The sequence below is a fragment of the Armigeres subalbatus genome, chromosome 2 (assembly GCF_024139115.2).
Source record: "Armigeres subalbatus isolate Guangzhou_Male chromosome 2, GZ_Asu_2, whole genome shotgun sequence".
NCBI lineage: Eukaryota > Metazoa > Arthropoda > Insecta > Diptera > Culicidae > Armigeres > Armigeres subalbatus.
The window spans coordinates 103,922,521-103,941,759 of NC_085140.1; the positions used below are offsets into that span (position 1 = coordinate 103,922,521).

At 35.6% G+C, this 19,239-nt stretch overlaps 1 protein-coding gene across 4 annotated transcripts in view; it reads left to right on the top strand.

Moving 5' to 3' along the window:
- The window catches only part of LOC134210557 (RYamide neuropeptides-like), a 176,786-nt gene extending 161,216 nt beyond the window's left edge, over nucleotides 1–15,570 (top strand). For all 4 annotated transcript variants that reach the window (XM_062686613.1, XM_062686614.1, XM_062686615.1 and 1 more), the window contains 2 exons: nucleotides 14,417–14,660; nucleotides 14,728–15,570. In XM_062686613.1, coding sequence (XP_062542597.1) covers nucleotides 14,417–14,660; nucleotides 14,728–14,779 — 296 coding nt within the window. In that variant the 3' untranslated portion in view covers nucleotides 14,780–15,570. The remainder of the gene's footprint in view (nucleotides 1–14,416; nucleotides 14,661–14,727) is intronic.
- Nucleotides 15,571–19,239: the final 3,669 nt, after the last annotated feature.

Genomic DNA, 19,239 nt, shown 5'->3' on the forward strand with positions numbered 1-19,239 from the left:
ATTTCTTATCAATATTCCGAAGGGTTTCCCTTGCAACTCCAGAATAATTATTCTTGAAAATTAAGTAGATCTTGGAATTTGAAATTAATCCAAGCAATAAATGTAGGCAATAATTTAGGCTTAAGAAGCCTAGTTATTATGATATTGAATAATTATCATAATTGATCGAAAAAATTAATAATGCACCTAAATGTTCTGATTGCACAATATTCTAGTAGTGCGCATGAAAAAGGTTATTACATAGAGAAGCTTGCATTTAAAAAATCAACATGAAATTTTAAATAAAATGCTTTTTAAATTCATAAAAGGGTCTTAGACCTGACCGGCGCCATATAATCGGCGGCGGCGGCGTAGTGGTCACTTTTGCTCCGGCGGCGGCGGCGTCACGGCGGCGCGCCGTTGGCTTTTATCGGCGGCGGCGGCGGCGGCGGCGTGAACCGGCGTGTATGAAAAAATCAATGGTTAAAAAATTTATTTTAACGCGGATTTTTGAATTCACGCGGTTTTGATTCGCACGGTACGATTCGCCCGTATACAAATCGAGGAATAAATGTGTAATATTCTATTTTTGCCGATCATCAAACAGCACATTCCATAGTAAATTACCAGCGACACTAATAAGTACCTGATCTCAAAATGTTATTTAAATTAAAACTATTTAATTATTCTCTGATTTAGATTAATCAAAATTTAACAACGAATCCTGCTTCACTTTTCGTAACCCTTGAGCAGTTTTAAGAATTAGACTTCGGTGTCATAGGACTAATTTATTAATATTTTTTCCAAAAGTTTTTCCAATTCAGGATTTTGGTAAACTTCAGTCGTTTACTTCTCAATATATCTAAATTTCAGAAAAAAAATCTAACTATTATTCTTTGAGTTACATATACAATTGGGCATGGTTTGAGCAACTGCATATCTAGTATATTTAAAGAATTTGCAGTGCTACTTCGTTCACCTGCTGTGACCCTTAGATCTTGGAAGGACATTCATGATGGAATCCACTAATGACAACCACAATGGACGTTTTACTCCCCACATCGCGTGCTTGTATGCACAAATCTCAATAGATGATCAACATAGCTTAAATGAGCTCGGCTGAGTAAGACTGGGGCACGATGACCAACCAAATTGAAGACATTTCCGGAGGAAACTAAGATTTTTTTTCTAAGTTTCATTATAAATTCCTTTGTAAAACCCCATAAGAAATTCTGCGGAAACTCATATAGGCATTTTTTCAAAAACCATTAGAGAACCTTAATGGGAAATTCCTTTAGTAAAACCACAGGTAAAACCATAAAATATTCTTCCAGGATTAATTCGGAAATTTATTCAGGAATGAAATAGTTTCCGAAAGAATTTCTTAAACAATTTCCGAAGAAATTGTTTAAAAAAATCTTTGAAGTGGTTCAGAAAGGACTCTCCGAGGGAATAGCGAAAAGAGTTTATAACGACATTTCTGACAATATTTCTGAAGAATTTTTCGAAAGAAGTTAGTGTAAAATATTTCTTTCGAACTTGGCCAACTTCACTATTGATCCCACGACTGACTTCCCACAAATCATGCCGAAGAAATACAAAACCAAACTAGCTTGTTATCTTGCCAAATGTAGACTCGTTTATTCGTCATAAGGAACGCAGGTTTGGCCACGCAGACACTTATAGGTATTACATAATTTTGCTCGTTAGCACCGACTTCAAAAATAGTTCACATTAGGGAACCGAAGGAATTCCTGCAGAAAAATCAGTAAATTTCGAAAAAATGTTCTAGGAAATTCCTATTAGAATTTCCGAATGGTTCCCAAAAGCATTTTCCGAAGAAATTTCTTTGAATTGATTTCTAAAGAGATTCCCGAAAAAATCGAAAGAAATGGAGAATGGTGTGACGGAATTATTGGGGGCCTTTCACAAATTACGTAACGTTGAATGGGGAGGGAGGGGGTCAAGCCGAGCGTTACGATCCATACAAAAAATAAACCTTCCATTCAAAAAGTGTTACGAAGGGGAGGATGGGGGTCCAAAATTACCAAATTTAGCGTTACGTAATTTTAGAAAGAACCATTGAGGAAACTGTCCAAGAACTACTTCCTAAAGTTACCAAAGAATTTTCAAAGAATTACCCGTAGAAATTCCCAAGGAATTGTTTAAGGTAGCTCTGAAAGAATTCCTATGGGAATTTGAGAATAAGTTGTCAAAAAACTTGCTAAGGAACCCCTAGGGGAACATATTTCCGATGGAATCTGTGAATGAAATTCTGAAGGAATTTTTAGAGGAATTCTAAAATATTTTCTGTCGAAATTAGCGAATGATTTTCGGAAGATCCGAAAGAATTTCTAAAAGAATTACGAAAGAATTACTGAAGGACTTTATGAAGCAATTTCCTACAAAATTTTCAAAGGAATTTCCAAAAGAACGAAACTTAACGAATTTCCTAAGGTTCTTTTAAACAAAGGAATACGTGAAGGAAATTCTGACTTCCCTGAATTCCTGAGGTAAATTTTAAGGAACATCCGAAAAAAATTCCGAAGAGGGAGTTTTTGTAGAACTTTTTGAGGCAATTTCCTAGGGAATCCTGGACGAATCTTCAAAGAAATCTCTGGAGGAAATTGCGAATAAATTACTGGGAAAAATTTCAAAGGAATTCTTGAAGAAACTAAGGAATTACATTTTTCTTTTAGGAATTCTTCATGGAAGTATTTTACCTTCAAAAACTCAAAAGTTCTTTTAGGAATTATTTTCGAAAATCCATTCAGGTTCTCTATTGGGAATGCCTTCAAAAATATATTTGGAAATCCTGCATTAACCCAACACAAATTTCTTAAATAACGCCTCCAAAAATTTATTTGGAAAAATCCTCTAGAATTTTATTTCTTAAATAATCAAGAAAATACCGCCCGGAATTCCTTCGGATATTCCTCCAGGGACTTCTTTAAAACATTATTCGAAAAACCTCCGAGATGTCCTTCGGAGATTTCTCTAGATTTTTTTTTCGGGAGATCTTCCAGGAAATCCTTTGAAATTTATTGAAAATGAAGTTGTTTGCGATGTCGTAACTTATAGAATTTTCGAAAAAAAAATCCAAAAATAAAACACAAACACTAAAAGACTTTCGGGAAGATGAAGGCATTTTCGAAGTAATTCCTGCAGGAAGTTCCGGAAGAATTCCCGGAGAATGTTTTGAAGGAATTGCTGGAAGAAGTTCTGAAGAAATTCCTTAGACAAATTTTGAATGTAGTTCTTCTGGATATCTAGAAGATTTTCTTTCCAGCGATTCATGAAATAATTGCTGAAACAATTTCAAACGAATGGATTTTTTTAAGGAATTTCTTAAAAAAGTTCCGCAGGAATTGCTGAAGAAACTATCAAAGAAATTCCTCAAAGAGTCTCCGAAGGAGAATGTAGGAATTCAAGTAAGGAAAGTTTGCAATTTGCGAAAAAAAATCGTAAAGAAATGTCTGAAGAAATCTGTAATAAAAATTCTTAAGGTATTTTCGGGGAAAATTTGTAAGGAATATCCAAAGGAATACCCAAACAAATTTGAGGAAGAATTCCTAAAATAATCTTCTAAGGTTTTTTAAAAGAAATATCTGGAGGAATTATTAAATACATTTCTTGATTTATTTCCGAACTAATTTCTGGAGTATTCTTCGAAGGAATTCATAAATGAATGTTTAAACGATACATCTTCGAATATTCTCAAAAATTCCAGGAATTTTACAAAAAGGCTTTTACAATACAGTATTAAATAATTTCAAGAAATAAAAATTAAATTTTCGTGATATTTGAAAATACTTGACGTTTTAACTGAATAATTTGACTAAATACTATGCAGCGAGGCGACAACGCCCCAATTCTGGGTAATAATGGCTGTGAATAAGGAACGTTTTTAACTGATGCTCGTAATATTTGCTCAGCAATATTTGCTTTGCTGATGCTCAGCAAGTGGTTTTGTCAATTATATTTAGAAATTGATTTCAAAATATAAATTACTTACTCGGGAGTCGAAACAAAGAAATCGTTAAAGCATTCACAGTTGGGATTTAATTAGTTTGCTAAATCAGTTTGCCTTATAAGCCAACTGTCTTAATAGCACAAATCTAAAAACAAAGAAAACTATAAAAACTGTAAAACAAAATAAAAAAATAGATATTGTCAAAATAACTAATGGGCAACTTAACTTGAAATTTCTAAATTGCAATAATTTGCCAGATCCTTTAAGAATGGGGACGCTTTGGTCATGCATCCAGGCCCCACAAAAGCCTAACCACAACAAACCCATTTTGCGAGTCACCTACAAGTTTAGGTGCCCGACTGAATGAAGCCTTGGCTTAACGCATTCCAAAGATCAGTTTAACAATTTATGTATTATTATACTAGATAAAGTTCAAACTCTCAAACTAATCAACCAACCTATTAATTAACCAAGACAATGTATGTCACTTCAACCGACTTATAGACACCATCGCTTGAGGTAGATTTGAAATTGAATTTTAACGAGATCCACCTTAACAACATTTATGAACTGCCATAAGACTAGTTTAGTACTATTCCAATTAACTCAACCACGCTGTATATCTTCACGATACGTCGTCAAGTATTAGGCCTCTTTCAGTGTCTCGTGCTTGACTCGACTCGACTTAAGTTAATTGATTTTTTTATTGTGATTAGTCATCGGCGTGGCAAAATTATGATCGGCGGCGCGCCGACCCAAAATCGTCGGCGGCGGCGGCGCGAGTAAAACCACCAGCGGCGGCGGCGTGGCGCGGCGGCGCACAGGTCTACTTAGAACTAAGGAGATTCCTGCGATATGAAAAAAAAGTGGCAGTGTTCCAGAAAAAAACTCTCCAATTCCTAAAACAATCTAGGTTAAAAAATAGTGTTATAATAACGATTGAAATTGAATTCCAAAACAAATCTCAACCCTTTCAGGAATGATGGGTCATATATGCCCAGCGTTTTAGATTGTCTATAAAATCACAAAAGAGAGCTAGGCCACCATTTTCTTCAGTAAAATTGTTCATCTAGATATTGGCTTTACAGAAAAAAATATGGGAGCTCAAATTTGACTGACCATGAAAACTCAGATATCCGAAACCTTGGGAAGATTTCGATTCTAAGAGCATGTAAATAAAGTTTAAATGTTTGAATCATTCTGAACAGATGGGTGGTCAGATAAGATGGGCCATCCTGAACGTTAAGCCAGTGATTAATATTCAGGAATACGAGATGCTCAAGGTACTTCAAAATGCTCTCAAGTTCAGCCCACGAATCTACCAGATCAATCAAGACATTTGCAATGTTCTCATCATCGGTATATACCCAATCCGATGAAATAAGCATATGATCCTAATTTCCATTAACATGAGATCCAAGAGACAAGGTACCCAAAATTATCTTGAGTCAACATCAAGTTGCACAATGACTATGAGGTTTGTTCGCAAACTGTTTTTGTAGGGCCTTAGAAGCACCTGGTTCACGGACTTGAGTAGTTCAAACATTACGACTTCCAGGACGTTTTGTATAACCTAAAAAGACTGTAGTAGCTTGTATAAATAATAATTGAAGTCATATCAACCCAATGGACCTACTGGGATATTATATCATACATCATTCATAAGTTGGTTAATTGGATAAATCGAATGATCCGAACTCCAAAATAATAATTGGTCTATAATACATTCATTCCTCTATGAGTCGCTTATGAAAGGACCATTGACTGAAGCATATTCGAGATGTGGAATAGAAGTTCCTTGGAAAATTATTCCAAAGAACCATCAGAGCAGTTTCTCAAACAAATGATTCATTTATGCACATATCTTCCATGTACGCGTTTCAGTTAGAAATAATTTTAAAGACAGTTCTGTTTTATGAAGCCCCATATAAAAAAGTGATGTCTTTATCATTATTTTCGGTCAAAATCAAGAGAGATGTACACAAATCACTCAAAGATGAGAATTTCAGTTGCATATTCAAATTTTAGCCAAATAGAATCGCTACGCATCGAGATTTTGTTCCACAAATCCGATGCTTATTTTTTTTTCAAGATCAATGAGATGTTACAGCGAGGAAGAAATGGAAAAAGTTCCCCTAGTAGGGACCCGGCAGGTATTTTCGTCTGTTCGTCATAGTCTCGAAAACCAATAAAAGAGACGCTTTTCTGTAAAACTCATACGTACCAAATCGTAAGCTCAGGAGAAACGTTCTGCTATAGTGGAATTCTAGCAAATGTACGTTGCTTTCGTTGGTTTTAGCCTCTACGACGATGGACGGAAATACCTGCCGTGTCCCTATTGACAATATTTTCATACATTTACATTTTTTCTCAAAAAATTATCGGTAAATACTTCGTAGTTCCCTTGACTTTTCCCAAAAATTCAAAGGTGCAGTCCAATCGGGCTGTATCAAAAGGTGACGTAGGGCTACGTAGCTGTACTTAATAGATAGTATTTGTAATCATAGTTTGAGTGTCTCCCAATATCAACTCTTTCTCTCATCATAGATGATCTACTCTACCTCAAAAACAACAACCAAACGATTGTCCAATAATCCACTCCGATTGTGATTCTTCCTTGATCGGTAACAGAAGGTATCACACATCTGCCAAGCCGGAGGTGCCTAGAAGTTGTTGGGCTAAGGCACTATCCTCTCGATACTTCTATCTAGATGAAGCAGAACCTCTCACTCTCACTTGGACTTGGACACATCTTTGGATTTTCCGTGAGAAACTCTTCGAAATGTTCTCGGGAAAAAAATTAGAATTTCGTTGGAAAACCCTTCAGATTTTTTTTGGTTGAATCTTCAGAATTTCTTGGGGATACTCATCGAAATTTCTTTGGCAAACTCTTCGGAATTTCTTTGGAAAATCCTTTAGAAGTTCTTTGGGATAATCTTCGGGAATCTTTTCGAAATATCTGTGGAATCTCTTCGGAATTTTCTCGAGAAATGGTTCCAAACTCGCTCGGTAAAATCTTTGCAATTTCTTTAATATCTCGGGATTTTTTTAGTGTTTGCTCGTAGAAAATTTCACTTCCCACCACTGAATGGCTGCAGAATAAATTTTCTTCAGCAAACACCGCCGACGGCCATCACTATCGCTTCCAACGCCATTACTGTCAATAGATTTTCTGTCACTCTGAAGAAAATTAGTCTCAAATCAACTTTATTCCGCTTAAAATGGTGGTCCTGAGAAGCTCCGATTTTTTCTATTTCTCGTGTACTTATTTAAAAGGACGTATGTGATATTGTAAACAAAGATCCAACCGTCGATTTGTCCAATCTGATAGCCCTACCTGTTGGTGGTGTTGGTTTGCGTGGGTGAAATGAGATGTAGTTCTTGAAGCCGTCTACCGATTGGGTGGCGCTAGTGTAGCCTTTCCCAATTTAAACTCCTTTCATACCGCCGCGAGAGCATTGGCGATTGGCGCTTTGAAGTTGCATGAAGGGGAAGAAGCAGAGGGGTGATAATCGAAAATATTCGCACAGGAGGACATGCGATGAGGTTTTTGAAACACTTCTTTAAAATTCTAGAGGCAATTCTATTGAAAACGGTAAGCAGTACGGGGTTGGTATTCTTTTCTACTGCACAATAAACACAATATTTCAATTCTGTTATATCATACTTAATACACAGTATAAGAAAGGTCCAACCCCGTATTGTTTACCGTTTTTAGTTGGATTGCCTCTGGAATTTCGGAGAAGAGTTTCAGAAATATCATCGTATGTTTTCCCGTGCGAGGATTTTTGAATGTCATCTTTCTGTTTCTTCTTCTTCATGAAACATCAAAGCGCCAATTAATAACGTCGATAATCACGCAACAATACAATACATCTCGTTGAATATAAATAATTTAATAATGCAACACACGCCGCTTACGTATTCGACTGTTCTGACTTCGTGTGTTTATTGCCTAACCGGCAATGTTTACATCCAGCACCATGTTGCAGCACCATGTTTTTGGCTTCAGGCGAGTTGTTCGTGGATGACAGCCGTTTCATGGGGGTGTGTGCCATCAGTTTGGACAAACCGACATTTGAATCTTTGTTTACAAAATCACATACGTCCTTTTGAATAAATACCCGAGATTTGATGTGCCTTTACAACCACTTTTAGCGACCAAACAATTGTCAAGAACAAGACACTTGGCCATTCGTTGATATCAACCGTCACGGGCTCTCATATTTGTTTCACCTATTGGCGATTAAAGATTACATGAAGAAGAAGAAGTCGAAGGATGATATTTGAAAAAAATTGCACGGGTAAGCATACGGGAAATTTTTTAAAACTCTTCTCAAAAATTCTAGAAGCAATTTAATTAAAAACGGAAAGCAGTACGGGGTTGGACTTTGCTTGTACTGTGTATCAAGGGTGATATCACGAAATAAAATTTGAAATCGAAAAATTGCGTTTATTATGCAGTAGAAGGAAAGTCCAACCCCGTACTGCTAACCGTTTTTAATTAAATTACTCCTAGAATTTTTTAGAAGAGTTTTAAAAAACTTCCCGTATGCTTCCCCGTGCAATTTTTTTCAAATATCATCCTTCGACTTCTTCTTCTTCGTGCAACCTTTATTTGCCAATAACGAATAACAAAGGCTGGAGCAAAGCAATGGGCTCACTTTATAGAACACAAGAAAGCTGGCTTTCAGCGCGCCAGCCGTTTTGGTAGCTGCACAACATAACTGTCGGCGAAGGTTGCGACAAAAAAAAAGTATTCGCTGCGGAATCATCTGTAGTCATTTATCAGTAGAAATTAAAATTTTCTCGCGAAAATCAGAAATTTGATACTGTCAAATATAAAAATATAAAAATTTAAATTTTCTCATGGACCTTATTAGATTAAAACGTCAAACTCGGAAAAACGCAAAAAAATAAAAATTGTATTTATAAGGAAAGATTATTTTTTAAAACATTTTGGTAATCAAATTATTAGTTTTACTGGTGTTTGTAAAAATCAATTGTTTTCTATATGTGCAACGTCAATAAACCCAAATCAGGAATATTGTGAGAAAATTTTACTTGAGTTCTGCTGACGGCGACAAAAGCCACTCAATATTCACAGCTGAATTGCTACAGACGCCATCCCTGCGAATACATTTTTGGCAGCAATCAACCGCCGACCGGGACCGATACCGATGCCATCGAATTTTCTACAGCGACCATGAGATTGTGCTTTGCTGTGTGGAAAAAAAAATATATCAATTTAACTTTCTTTTGCATATAATAGTGGTCCTCAAAAGGACCAATTAAATTCCAATAATGCTCCTTTCCAGTCACTAACAGCAACAAAACGTGTATGAGTTTTGCGAGAAAATTTCACTTGAGCAACTATTTCAAATACAGCGAATCCAACTTTCTGCCGTGTAAAATGGTGGTCCTGAAAAGGGTTGGTCTATTTATTTTAATATTAATATTACATGAATGCTGCTGCGAAATACTGTTTTGTCTCAAATCCCGAACATGACCCATATTCCGAACACTATGGCATTTAAGCACTCTGAACCTAAAACATGCTGAGGATTAGGATAACAAATGAAGTCAAGCTAATATGAAGAAAATTACACGAATAAAGCTTAAATGACCTTTTTAAAATCAAAGGCCATTTAAAAACGAAAGGCGCCTTCATTGCGTCCACTCCGATTGTGACACTCAAATAATCTAAACGTTGTTTCCACCTGAATTTTCAGGTACATTTTACGTGCACACGTAGCTGCAAATGCTTCAGAAAATTCAGGTGAAACTTACGTGTCCGGTGAATTCTATCCAAAACTAAGGTAGAACTTACCGGATTTTCACGTAGAATGAGAATTCTATCAAAAAATCAGGTAAAAGTTACGTGAATTTCAGGTGGAAAAAATCTACGTACTTTTTCAGGTGGAAACAACGTGCAGATTTTTTTGGGTGGATGCTTCCTTGATCGGTAACAGAAGGTATCACCACAGATAAGTATCACACATCTGCCAAACCGGAGGTGCCTAGAAGTTGTTGGACTGAGGCACTATCCTCTCGATACTTCTATCTAGATGAGACAGAACCTCTCACTCTCAAGAAATTTCTCGGATAATTCTTGGACTTGGACACATCTTTGGATTTTCCGTGAGAAACTCTTCGGAATGTTCTCGGGAAAAAATTTGCAATTTCGTTGGAAAACCCTTCAGATTTTTTTTGGTTGAATCTTCAGAATTTATTGGAGATACTCTTCAAAATTTCTTTGACAAACTTTTCGGAATTTCTTTGGAAAATCCTTTAAAATTCTTTGGAATAATCTTCGGGAATCTTTTCGAAATTTCTGTGGCAAACTCTTCGAAAATTTCTCGAGAAATGCTTCCAAACTCGCTCGGTAATATATTTGCAATTTATTTAATATCTCGGGATTTTTCTAGAGTGAGAAACTCTTCAGAATTTCTTTGGAATAATCTTCGAAAAAAAAATCAGGAAGTTCTTCCCAATCTATTTGAGAAAATCTTCGAAATGTCTTTAGAAATCCCCTGGGCATTTCCTCGGAAAACGTTTCCGAATTTCCTTGGTGAAATGTTTCTTTGGGAAACTCTCCGGAATTTCCTCGGGAAAGCCTTTGGATTTTTTTCGGGAAATTTTCTGAAAACTCTCAGGAAACTTTTCGAATATTCTTTGGGCATTTCATCACAATTCCTTGAAAAATTCATTTGGAAATTTTTCCGAAAAATACAAAAAAAAAATAGTATGTTGAAAATTCTTTGAAATTTTCTCGGGATATTCTTCGGGAAATTGAATCGACGTGAAAAAAATATAGATCGGATTTTTTATCGCGAAATTTTCTGAAAATTCTCAGGAAATTCTTTAGATTTTCTTTGGGAAACTCATTCTAATTCCCTAGAAAAAAATCTTCGGAAATCATTTGGAATTTTTTAAACGTAAATAAACAAAGAACTATTTCATGGATTCCAAACGCAGTTCAGAACATGCGATCTACCCAATCAACCAAGTATTGGACAATGTATCTGTTCAACACTAAACATCCTAGCAGGTCCATTGTGCCGATAAGATTTCTTTTACTCCTTCCATAAGCTACTACAGACCATTTTTGTTCTTCAAAAAACGACCATTGAAAGGTGCACCTTTTTCTACACAGTACTCCCCTTCTTAGCCGTAGGCTGCTTCACTCCCTCGGCCGCACTTTACGATTCACGACCTGCTTCCAAGGAAGGCCTTCTCCCGGCGAACTTCAATTACATTCCTCTGCGGAGGCACTGATTCTCGCTGTTCCTTAAGGTAGCCTCACACCTCGGGAATTTGGTTCGCGGATTTTTTCCCCATGCATTTTTGCATATGCGATGTTTTCGGAATTTGGACACGGAAAATCAAAATCCCGGCCCCATTTAAAATACACGGGGCTCAAAATCCGCTGGAAAATTTTCCCGAGGTGTGAGGCAGCCTTTACGGTTGGGAACATGCCCGATACTGGTTCTTCTCCTGCTCCCTTCTAGTTGGCACTACCTTGGGAGTTAAGGCTACCTTACACCTCGGGAAAATTTTCCGCCGGATTTTGGTCCCCGTGTTATTTAAATGGGGCCAGGATTTTGATTTTCCGTGCCCAAATCCCGAAAACATCGCATATGCAAAAATGCATGGGGAAAAAATCCGCGGACCAAATACCCGAGGTGTGAGGCTACCTTTACCCCGATGACGTCTTAAAAATGATCATCTTCCCCCAGTTGACGGTACCATCAATTTGTGGGCAATCTTGCCTGCATATACATATTTGAATTTTCCTGGTGCATTACCATTCCGTTTGGCTAGGTAAAACTTGTGTCCCGGTAATTGAAAGTCAATTTTAATATTAATTTCATTGCTCATCAAAATACATCAATTGTATTTCGTCAGAACTTGCTCGACCAGCATTCTTGCGCGATGTTTGGCAACCAGGTTCTGTTACAGGGTCCTGTTGGGATGCTTATACTGACATCATACGACTTGAAACCTTCACGCCGACAGATTATTTGAACTGTGCTGTACGGCGCAGTGAACTTTTTTGCTAAATCATGCAAGGAAATCCCAAAATGGTTCCGAACTGCTCTGCAGACTTTCACTCGTTGTTTCTGGTCGTATATTCCACTTCTACCATTGTTTTGTGCTACGCGATCCAGCAATAGTGTTTCCCGATAACGTTTGACAGTTTTTACAGTCAATTTCGCTATTTTTAGATACTTTGAAATCATTACTCCTGACCATGTTGGATTTCCAACGTGAGTGTACAAAATTGTGCTCGTCTCTAGCGTTCCATTTTCCATAACTTTTGAACGTGAGCATCAATACTGATGAAACTTTCACCATACATTAAACAAACCTTCCGCAACGATGCACAATAGGAAAAAAGAGGTATTTTTGGCCAAAATTATGAATCCTGCAATAAACAGTGGTATTCATCATAAAAACATACAGTCACTCTCAAAATTGAGCGTACAGCATGGATTAGATGAATATATTCGAAAATTCCAAAGGAAATTTAATTGTTGGCTCGGTTGTTTTTAATGCATTTCAATATTCATCCCTTCCTTCAATGTATGCGTACATAAAATTGTTGAAATTTTTTCTCTAAAGTTCATTTATTTGAAAATAATCTCAAAATACGCCTATTAGATGTGACAAAATTGAGCGTACAGCGAATTGTTTTCTATAAAATTTCTTATTATAAACACGATTTATGTATTTTAATATTGTTTTTTCATGATTATATTTATAATAATAAACATCCGCTACTTAAACATTCAATGTTTTGAAATTAAACCATGTTTTAATCAAAATGGCGAACAAGTAAGATGTATAAATAATGTTATTTAACAATTCAATGCTGTTGGGCAAAATAGATGCTTTAAGATATGGATTTCACCGGCATCGTGTCTTATATATGATAGATAATCGAAATCGAGTAAGACATACGATAAATTTGGGAAAATTCAGTCGGTAAATGATGAAAACAGATGTAAACATACAAAGAAAACGACAAATGTTGGGAACGGCATATTTCAAATTAAGTATAACTTTATTTAAAAGTCGATGTTTAGGTAGCTTATAAGCTCAGGACACTCATTAATAATAATATTAATAAAAGAGCAGCACACGGATACATTATAAGATGTCATTTTATATTTGAAGACTCAGTCACCGTAGGAACAAATTTGGTTGAATCATTTAAATTCACCAAAATATCATTAAATAAGCTGCCGAACTCTTAAAAAGTTTATTTTACTCGCCGCATGGAAATCATCCAATTGTATCCCTTATGGTAACAGGCCGTGCTGTTCAATCCATATTTATTTATGAATTTACGATTTTAGGCTATCTTTTCAATATTCAATCAGAAGTACTCTAGGGGATTGAAAAGCTGTTTTTATGTTCGGTACCTTAACATGCACCTTGTACTTTTAGAATTTGACTGTGAATGATTGGATTCAATAATATTACTCTTAATGATAGACCTGAGACAATAATCGAGCTTTAAAACAAATTTAAGTTAAAACATACTTAATTTGAATTATGTCATTCCTAACATTTGCCGTTTTCTCTGTATGTTTACATCTGTTTTCATCATTTACCGACTGAATTTTGACAAATTAATCGTATGTCTCGCTCGATTTCGATTATCTATCATATATAAGATACGATGCCGGTGAAACATACAAATTAAAGCATTTATTTTGCCCACAGGCATTGAATTGTTAAATAGCAATGTTCTTACCTCTCACTTGTTCGCCATTTTGACCAAAACATGGTTTAATTTCAAAACATTGAATGTTTAAGTAGCGGATGTTTGTTATTATAAATATAACCATGAAAAAACAATATTTAAATACATAAATCGTGTTTATAAGAAGAAATTTTATAGAAAAACATTGGCTGTACGCTCAATTTTGTGACATCTAATAGGCGTATTTTGAGATTATTTTCAAATAAATGAACTTTAGAGAAAAAATTTCAACAATTTTATGTACGCATACATTGAAGGAAGGGATGAATATTGAAATGCATTAAAAACAACCGAGCTAACCATTTTATTTCCTTTGAAATTTTCGAATGTAGTCAACTAAACCTTACTGTACGCTCAATTTTGAGAGTGACTGTAGATAGAAAAGAAAAATATTTTTTCTGAGCCTTCAATGGGACCAATTTTCGGCATAGTATCGATTTTTGTCATATTCTACAAAACCAACGGAATTTGGTCACTTTTTGGCTTGCAATAAGCCTGTTTGATGCTGGATAAAATACTAATGGTCATATAAACTGTATATTCGTGTCACAGACAAATGGACGTAACACAGATTTCCTGAAATGATGAAAAAAGCGTTACAATATTCAAAATTCTAATGTGAATCATTTTAATACCGCAGTTCTTAGTTTTGTTGAGTAAAAGTATCGATTCTTTTCTTACTATTGCTTCAGATTTAAACGATAAACGGCCATTCTTCGTTGGCAGTCGGTATGGGCGCTCGCACGTGTACGGCGGAAAAGATCTCCGGCAAGTAAATGTGGTACCGCGGAACGATCGTTTCTTCCTGGGATCCCGCTATGGCAAGCGTTCCGACCCGCTCAGCAAGGAAATCGAAACCGACAACAACAACGGCGCAGAACTGACCTATCTCGCCTGCCTGCACACGGGTATCTCCAATCTTTATCGATGCTATGGGTAAGATGGAAATCGAATTGAGAATAAAGTTGAATGCTTTTCAAACTCGCTTTGTATTACATTTTAGAAAGGATCGTGACCAACAGTACTCAGAAGATCTGGATTCATCGAGTCCCTAAAATGAGTCAGCAATCGGACGCAGAAATCCACTCCCGTTATTTCGAATGCCAACATCAACAATCATCACGCTGCTATAGAACAAAACCAAATGCAATGTTAAAAGACATCTTTCAAGCTACGTATTAACTTAGCTGATCGTTCGTTTGCCTAAGGTGGCCTGTAAGGTCCCCCAGCTATGCTCCGCTTGCTGAATAGAGATTCAAACGAATGTCTGAAGTTGATCGACTTCATACTGTTAACTTCAAATAAGATCAACTTCAAGCATCGATCAAGGCTGGGTGATTTCTATTCAGCAACCTAGAGCTATGAGCCTTCTTTTTTATTGTTATTTGAGTTTTCTAAACAATTGTTACGTAGAATAATGTTAAACCACATTATCAGATGATCCGATGTGAGAAAACACGCACTGACTGTCGGTTGAAGCTTATTACTGTTTTTAAAGTGAATATTTATGTACTTAGATATTTTTGAAAATTGTTGCAAATAAATGGAAAAGACAAAAAATAACTGTAACAGACTTTACATTGTACAGTTATCGAAATCATTGTGATTATACAGCCAACCTTTAAATACAGCATATGGAATTTAACAAAAGTCAGCTTATACATATTATAATGATCCCTTATTCACTATCAGAACTTTGAAATGCACAAAGTGTATATCCATATAAAATACTTCGAAAATTGATTACGAAACAAGTCCTACCTGTAAATGCACTGTTCTTGAATGAGGTGGAAACAAGCGAAAATTCATTAAGTGAAAATGCTTTGTAAATAAATCATATTTGCTATAGAGTCCGAAACAGTGTATTTATTTCAACGAATATTATGGCAAATAAGGCGGATTAAGTAGGAGTTGGCGTAACCACTGGAAGGGGGCACTATGGGCCACATGACCCACTAAATCGAATATTTTCCTTGAAATTTAATTACCTATGTATGCCAAAATTGTTCTAAAAAACCCTGATTAATCCACCTAGCGGTGATGGTGCCTTTCTCGTGCATTATTAAAATAGTATTTTGGCCATTACTCTTGATCCCATAGTCCGATCTGGCCAATTTTCAATAGGAAATCATGGGAGAGTATTCTGCGTCGAATGCAACTTGTTGCGAGTAAATCGATTAAGAATAAGTGCCTGAAAAATGAGTGACATTTTTTTACTCAATTTTTCTATAAAAAAGTGGTATTTTGGCCATAACTTCCGAGCCCATAGTCCGATATGACCAATTTTCAATAGGAAACAATGGTAGAGTATCCTGCGTCGAATGCAACTTGTTGCGAGTAAATCTGTTAAGGATAAGTGCCTGAAAAATGAGTGACATTTTTTTACTTAATTTTTCTAAAAAAAGTGATATTTTGGCCATAACTTCCGAGCCCATAGTCCGATATGACCAATTTTCAATAGGAAACAATGGTAGAGTATCCTGTGTCGAATGCAACTTGTTGCGAGTAAATTGGTTTAGGATAAGTGCCTGAAAAATGAGTGACATTTTTTTTGAGTGGGTGCGCACAGACACACACACATACACACACACACACACACACACACACACACACACACACACACACACACACACACACACACATACACACAGACATCACCTCAATTCGTCGAGCTGAGTCGATCGGTATATAACACTATGGGTCTCCGGGCCTTCTATAAAAAGTTTGTTTTTGGAGCGATCATATAGCCTTTACCGTATACTTAGTATACGAGAAAGGCAAAACAGATTTTCCTAGAATTTTTTAGAGTTTTATTTTTATTTTTATTTTTTGAGAAATCTACAAATTTCTTTGGAAATTCTAAAAAAGTATCCGAATTTCCTTTGCAAAATCTTTCTAAAACCTTTTAGGTTTTGGAAATTTGTTCGAGATTTGTTAAATTCATTCTGAAATTTCTCCTGGATTTTCCTTTATATTTTTTTTCTAAAAATCCTTCAGAAATTCTTTCCACTCCAGGAATAATTTAGAAAATTACACCATAAATTCCTTTTGACATTCCTCCAGTAATTTCTTCGGAAAATCCTTTAAAAGGCCTTTATGAATTTATTCCGAAATTCCATTCGAACTTACTTTTAGTGCTTTTACTTTTATTAAAACTATACAAAACCTGCAGGAATTATTCCGGAAGTATAGATGGAAGATTTTTCATATTCATAAAAAAAAACTTCTGTGTGAATTTCTGAAGAGATTTCCGAAAGAATTCCTAATAGGAATATCCGAAGGTCTTAAGGTATTTCTAATTAAATTTCTGGCGAAATGTTCGAAGGAATTACTGGTTGAAATTCTGAAGAAAATCCCAAGAGAAATTTCAAGGGAATCCCAAGATTTTTTTCTTTATATTTTCGAAAAATATTTCTTAAGGAGTTACTGGAAGAATTTGTTAAATAAAATCTTGAAATAATTGCTGATCTTTTTCTTATTGGCATTACACTTGGCATTACATCTCCCACTGGGACATTGCCGCTGCGCAGTGTGGTGTTCATTTAGCAGTTCCACAGTTATTAACTGCGAAGATTTCAAGCCAAGTTACCATTCTGCATTTGTATATCATGAGGCTAACACGAGGACACTTTTACGCCCAGGAAGGTCGAGAGAATTTCCAACCCGAAAATTTGCTAGACCGAACCGGGAATCGGTCCCAGCCACCTTCAGCACGGTATTGCTTTGTAGTCGTTTGTAGTCGTATTCTTTAAGGAATTACTAAAAGATTTTCCGAAAGAAATTCTAAAAGAATTTCCAAAGAAATCCCAAAAAGAATTTGTATAGGAATTCTTGAAGGGATCCTTGTAAGAATTTTCGAAGGAATTTCTGGATAAATTTTCGAACGGTATTTCCGAAAATAATTTGGACTTGCTAAGGAATTTCTAAAATTCCTGAAGCAATTTCCGAAAGATTTTCAAAAAAAATCCCCAAGAGAATTTCGAAAGCAATTTCCGTCAATCTTAAATTTCTGCTAGAATAGTTTTGGACATTCCTCCAAGAATTCTTTTGGATTTTCTTGGGATTTCATCTGAAAATCCTTCGGAAACTACTTCGGAGATAAATCCAAAAATTCCTTTTGGATCATAATATTACTTCGAAGTTTCAAAGAAGGAATAATAATAATAATAAATCGAAATTCATTCGGAAATTTCGAATTCTTTTGAGATTTTTTTTCAGTACCTACAACACATACGGAAATTGTTTTAGGAATACCTTCGCAAATTGATTCAAGAACTTCTTCGGAATATATTTTAAGGATTCTGCCAGTACTTTCTCAAAAAATCCCTTCGGAAACTATAAGAAGAAAATTCCTTCGAAATTTTCCTCAAGAATTTCTTCAGAACTTTCTCCAGAAAGTCTTTCGAAAATTCGAAATTCCTTCGGCCATTCCTCCGGGTTGTTTTAGCAACTCTCACAAAAAATCCAATAGGCATCCGGAATTTCCTTTGAGCATTCACAAATCTCTTCACAAAATCCTTTAGAAAACTTTTAGGGATCCTTCGTAAATTTCATTTGGATATTATTATGAGAATTCATTCGAGAATTTTTGAATGAATTCTTGAAGGAATTTCCGAAGAACAACCTGAATAGATTTTGAACAAGAATTTCTAAACGAATTATTGAAGGAATCCATGAAAAAAAATCAATGGAATTTCCAAACAAAGACCTATTGAAATTTTCATATAAATTTCTAGATTTCCACATCATAGGGTATCCAATCATGGTTTGAACTAGTGAAAAGCGTATCATGGTTTGAACCATTTTGAAATCAGTAGAAATTACCATCTCATTGGCAGGAAATGAACCTAAAACAGTATGAATGGCATATTTAGGTATACTGAAAGTGATAGAGTTTATTTAAACATTCGTACATATTGTTTAAGTAATAAAATAAAGCGATTTTAAAACGTTCTGAATTTGCGCTAAATCCCCCCCACCAGTGGCATAATTTCCAAATGCTCGTAAAGGACGCATTTTATGACACAGGAGTGAGATCAATATATCAAAAGAACGCTATTTTTATCTGTAATCGATTGACATCATCATACAATTGAGAAACAGTTTTAAATAGTTAAAATAGTAACATTTATACAAGGTAAAAACTGATCATGGTTTGAACTAAATTCGTACCATGCTTTGAACTTGTAAATGCAGTCATGTTCTGCTGCTGTCCGCTGCATGCGCCTAGCAGGAGCATTTTGTTTACATTTTCAATATGAAAAAATCGCAATTTTCATATCGATAATTTAGAAGATTTTCACACGTTTCGAGTTACTAATCTAATGCGAGAAGATGAATAGTAAAACAAATTTGCTTTTCTATAGATTTCCTCATCGATTCATGCATGTGATTAGTATTATATTTAGGAGCTGCTGGCTGCTGCAGTAGTTCAAACCATGGTACGAATTTAGTTCAAACCATGAGCAGTGTAGTTCAAACCAGGGTCGAATCAAAGTTATGTAATTATTAAGTT